The sequence below is a fragment of the Anoplophora glabripennis genome, unplaced genomic scaffold (genome assembly GCF_000390285.2).
Source record: "Anoplophora glabripennis isolate ALB-LARVAE unplaced genomic scaffold, Agla_2.0 scaffold2594, whole genome shotgun sequence".
In the NCBI taxonomy this organism is placed as follows: domain Eukaryota; kingdom Metazoa; phylum Arthropoda; class Insecta; order Coleoptera; family Cerambycidae; genus Anoplophora; species Anoplophora glabripennis.
Window position 1 is genome coordinate 2,716 of NW_019418735.1, and position 5,511 is coordinate 8,226.

General features: G+C 35.0%; 1 protein-coding gene across 1 annotated transcript; it reads left to right on the forward strand.

The window, feature by feature from the left end:
- Positions 1-2,272: 2,272 nt before the first annotated feature.
- Positions 2,273-3,324, forward strand: LOC111692685. The gene is made up of 2 exons (XM_023456777.1): positions 2,273-2,475; positions 2,997-3,324. The coding sequence occupies exons 1-2, from the start codon at positions 2,273-2,275 to the stop codon at positions 3,322-3,324; spliced, it is 531 nt and encodes a 176-aa protein (XP_023312545.1).
- The last annotated feature ends 2,187 nt before the right edge of the window (positions 3,325-5,511 follow it).

The window sequence follows — 5,511 nt, forward strand, 5'->3', positions numbered from 1 at the left end:
CAAAATGTTTGCTTTTGTTCATAAAAAGTCATTTTTCTTGAAAACGGTTGACTTTAGAGCAATGAACCAAGAGAACTCTTATTGTGTAAAATTCATTGGCGCTTTAGAATTTGCTGTCAAAAGTCAATTTTTCCAGTGGCGTCAAATTTAGGGGGGGGGAAAACCCTTACGATACCTTAAAATCTCCACCACTGGCACGTCCAATGAATTCGAGAAGGGTGCGAAAAAGTAGCTATTGATAGTGGTAATGTGTGTACAAAAGCTCAGTCCTGTAGTTCAAACGATTCCTAAGATATTAGCGAAAAACTAAAAAAAAAATAAAGTTTTGACACCGTGTAACTCGAAAACGAAAGCCCGTAGAGAAAAATGGAAGAGGAAAAAAATGTTTCTTTTTTCAAGAGGAATTTACAGTTTTCCGTTGCGACACTTATTTAGGAACACCCTGTATATGTGTATATACAGGGTGATTCAAATTTAATCTGGATAACTTCAGGAATCGATAGAACAGATTAAAATAATGTTCATTCATGATATAAACTTATTTCTTAAATCTCATCGTTTAGGAGATATGGGGCGTTGATTTTTTTCCAGTTTTTCCCTCATAATTTTTTAACAACTCATCCAATTGAGGTGAAATTCGGAACACAAACACTCCTTATGATCTTTCATAAGCTTCTTAAGTTTGAACCACATATCCCACTTAGAAGTGTATTTTGTATGCTACCCCTCTGCCCTCCTACATTATTTCAAAACTTCATAAAATGAATTAATTTCAATAAAACAGCTGCTTTTGTCTCATTAATTTTGAAACTTTTTTGTCTCTTGTTTTTTTTTCGATATTTGGCCTTATTTCTGAGATATTCAATAAATTTCATTTGACGTTATAGCAACCCATGAAAAACAAAACTCACAATGATTTGTATAAACCGACGTTTGTAAATACCATCGTTAAAAGTATTTTTAGTGCTAAGAAAAGAGAAAAAAATCATGAATGAACATTATTTTAAGCTGTTCTATCGATTCCTGAAGTTACCCAGATTAAACCTGAATCACCCTGAATACGGAGTTTCAAAGTTTCTGTTTTGCCCCAGAAATTATAGTTTTTGGTATTCTCGTAACACAAGCAAAACAATATTTGTAATAATAACCGTCATGTCGTTATTTACTTTGTTTCTTTTTATACTCGTGCAGCGAAGAGGTTTCCACTTGAGGTAACCTTGACATCCAATTTTAAAAAAAGCGCCCGGAGGTAGTAAACGCTATCAACAAAGGTCTAATTAAAACACCATTAGGTTCTGTCTTAACGACCACAAAAACACACCATAGCATGGTTTTTAAAGTTCGTTAAACGCTGTTTATGTCTTTAGACAATAAATTTTCTCGAGTTCTCGTTTGACGTGCTTTGTCCTTTTCAACAAACTATTGCGCAACCATTAATATTGTAAAGATGATCCATGCACGGACTAATGAAGCTACCTACCACTGCAATGAAGCGTGTGCATTTTTTACATGAATGCATTAGACTTAAGGTGGCCATATCCCTGGCCGAGAAATGGTGAAGTTTCTGGCATTTTTAGGTACTGAAATCTTGAAAAGTAAAACGTGTACAACAAAAGTAAGCACAAAAATAAAATCCTTGATGTTTTGTTTATTCATTGTTACCATTTAAATTTACCCAAATAAAATAATAACTAAAAAAAAGCGTTTGTAAAACATGCGTTTTCTGTTNAAAGATGATCCATGCACGGACTAGTGAAGCTACCTACCACTGCAATGAAGCGTGTGCATTTTTTACATGAATGCATTAGACTTAAAAAGGAAAGCATACGTCAGTTCGCTCTCCTTAATAAAAGGTGGACCTTTAAAGATGGCCCTGGAAGATTCCAGTACTAATAGTGTGAAAAATACCAAAATTGATGACGCAAGGTACATTTATTATCACATGGAGCATGATAAAAAATTTATAACGCTTTCTGACTAAACATATATTGCACTTCATGCTGGTTGTACTACCGGATTTACCAGGGCTGGTGTTTTCTTCAAAAGCAAAAGGATAATCAATCAATCAAGACAATTTCCTACATTGGTTTGAATATGAGTTATTGGTGAATTTAAAAAAAGCTTCTTAAATTGTCATGGGTAGAGAGAATTAGCAGTTATCACAGCACTATTCTGAATAAAGCTCCAACGACAGCTTCCAAGAAAGCTGACATTCAAGAATGGTAAGTCAAAATAATGTTCATTACTAAAATATAGTCTTGAAAACACGGCAATGTGGAAAGAGAAAGAAGCTATTGGAAAAGCAACAATTCGACATGCTGAAGAAGACATTCAGCACAGGTGGAATAGAGAAATTCAATTCGATCGAGAGAATACTCTTCATCTAGTTATAAATTTGGAAACAAATAATGTCGACGGTGGCGAGGATAAAGTTGTTGTTGATGATGATGATGTTATTCCCATTATTCACCGAATGTAAACAAATAAATGTTAAGAATATACCTATGTTGTTTTGTATATCCTAACCCTACTAATGTTTTCTTACGTTTAAATAAAAATCTTTGAAGAACTTTAGAAAATGTTAATTGCAATAATCATCAAAGTCAAAATTAATTTTTTGGCTGTTCCCTAAATTATTTAAATGGACCTTATTTGTGATTTTAGGTTAACGAACTGGAATCGCTATCAAAAATTAATTTTCCTTTAATGTAAACGAAAAAATTGACAATCTGGCAACACCGTACCGTTTCGGATGTGACCATGTGACGTCATTGCAAGCATTCGTAATAAGACTATATCTTCTTAACAAATTCTACGAGAAGTTAAAAAATGCAATTTACGTTTGAAAACAATTTTTTTAAATTGAAGAAATTGATTTGGTCGCGCTCCCAAAAAAACATTCTTGAATACAAAACGTTATTTCGCAACCTACAAAAAAAAATAACGTTAGTAATTTTTTTCAAACTTAAATTACATCATACACCTTTTTGTTTCAGATCGTGGTCATGGGCTGTATGCTCGTTCGCCCTCCTGGCAGTGGCGTACTCCAGGGGCGACCCCTATGAGTACAACGTCACCTCCTACACCCGCAACCTACCCGACGAGATCCGACCGATCGTGAGTCGAGCCCTGAGGGTGGAGAGGGCGGCGACGCACCCCAATTTCAGCAGCTCGGACTGTCACCCCGACGACCAGATCTCGTGCCCGCCCATGAAATACCGAAGGCCCTCGGGCGAGTGCAACAACGTGCGCCACCCCAAGTGGGGCAACAGGGGGTCGGCGTTCCTCAGGCTGCTGCCGCCTAGCTACGCGGACGGTGAGTAATGTCATTGTGATCTAGAATGCCGAGACATCAACGTTTCGCTCGTGACGACTTTTCAGAAGCGTGGAGTGGGAAATTAAGCCTTTCGCCATGTTTTTCTTAAGTAAGAGAATTTTAACATCAGATGCCAGCAGTAAGGTAGAATGTTTTAAAAATTTTGAAATAGCAAATTTAATATTTTTAGAAAACATGTTAATAATGCAGGAAAACAACCATTTATCTGCTCCCACTTAAGTAAATAAACTACTAATACATTGTTTTTAAGGAGGTAAGTGGATTTTACCGTAGAAGTGGAAGTTGCTATGGACAACGGGAGGTAACTTACCTCCGTAAGGGAAAAAGCGATTTCGAGTTATAAATGCATATTTTATTAACAAATAAATAGAAATATATAAAATCTGGATAATTATTCTCCTCGCGTTTACGATGTTCTTCGGAATGAATGGCCTGAATATGTTTCAAGATGTTCTAGTTCCAAAAACTGTGACTGTGCAATCTTATTAGGAATCACAGAAAGGGTATTCTTACCGACTGGTTGGTTCTAACATCTACCTGCTTTATGGCGCATAAAAAAGAGTGAAATTTCAATTCCAACCTAATCTTGATATATTTCTTGAGTATTTCTAGGTGAGAAACAAAACCAAGACGAGAAGTAACTTAGTACAGTCATTGAAGCTTTCCAAATCCGAATAATTTCAAACTGAACCAATCGACTTGAAATTTGGCAGATAGTTAGAGAAAAGGTCAGTGAACATTAGTGACATAGCGCCGATTGACGTTTCCACCCTGTTGGGGGATGACACCCCTTTCTGGGGTGGAATTTTTTTTTCAAAAATAACGCTGGAAATCGATAGAGATTCAACTTTTGAGCAAAAAATATTCAAGATTTATTTCGAGAAATCAATAATTTTTTAGTTATTCACGATTGAAAACTTTTGAGTGAAAAACACACTTTTTCAAAGTATTTTTCGCGAATAACTCAAAAACTACGCATTTTATTAAAAAAAAGTGTAATGAACAAAAACGTAGCTTATAAATAAACAAAGAAAATCGTTTTTTAAAAAGTGTTGTACGTCCTATAGAAAGCGAAATATGATTAGTGGAAGGGGACTTGTTTTGGGGGGAATACTCGAATCGATGTATTCAACGTCAAATAACGGAAAAAGGATTAATTTTACGTGTATAACGCTTCTGGAGTTTTTTGAGTACTCAAAAAGACCTTCAAAATGAGTACTTATAAAAGTTTATTAGAGCAAAATTGAAGGAGTTATCGTCAAAAACAGATGGGTAGCTCATATTTTTTGAGGAAAAATGAGCAGTAAACGCTGTACCATTCCCATCAGAATTAAAATTAATCGTAGACCCTTTACAATTAGTTTTGTTTTAGTGTTTTTCATGCGATCCTGAAGTTAGACCGATTTAGAAAGCGTATTTTTTAAATAATGTACGGTAAAAGTTGGAAGCGTATTTTTCATTATTTAAAAAAAATTGCCTTATTTATATAATAACTGAAACTATGAAAGATACGTAAAAAATGATAGACAACAAAAATGTAGCTTTTTTTCAACAAATATTTTGCTTTTTTCTTATTCCTATAGCATAAAAAATAAAGGAGATATCGCCGCTTGAAGTATCCATTTTAGTGAAAAAACGACATGTCTCGAGCCTTTCGATCCTTTCCTTTTAAAAAACGAAGGACTTAAAAGGTTTTATATGCAAATGAAGCAAAATAGGCTTTCTCATTTTTATATATTATAACGAGCGTTCAAATAAAAACGTGGTCGAAGTTGGCTCTGACACATTGGACGTAGGGAGTAGCTTATAGCGACCAACTTAACCTCATTTCTCAACGAGCTGTATAGCAGCTGTCAGTTTCAATAACGTTAATGACTATATAACTTTATTTTAAAGAATAATCGTGATAACAATAACAAACAATTAAAGGAGCTGCGGAAAGTGTCCCCCTCCTTGTTATAACAATAAATTAAAGCAGCTGCTGAAAGTGTCCCCCTCCTTGTTCCAAGCACTTTTCACACCTGTTCCTCAAAGAATTAAAGACATTTTCTAAGATGCTCGGGGTATTGTTAATTTCACGAATCTTGTCTATAAGTCGAGCCTGCAGATGGTTTAAATCAGGAATAGGCAGTTCAAAAATAGTGTTTTTAAGGTAAGGCCACAAAAAGAAATCA

Coding starts and splice junctions, on each gene's coding strand:
- LOC111692685 (XM_023456777.1), top strand. CDS start 2,273: ATGTGGAAAGAGAAAGAAGCTATTGGAAAAGCAACAATTCGACATGCT. Junction 2,476..2,996: donor ATTCCCATTATTCACCGAAT/GTAAACAAATAA, acceptor TTTTTGTTTCAG/ATCGTGGTCATGGGCTGTAT.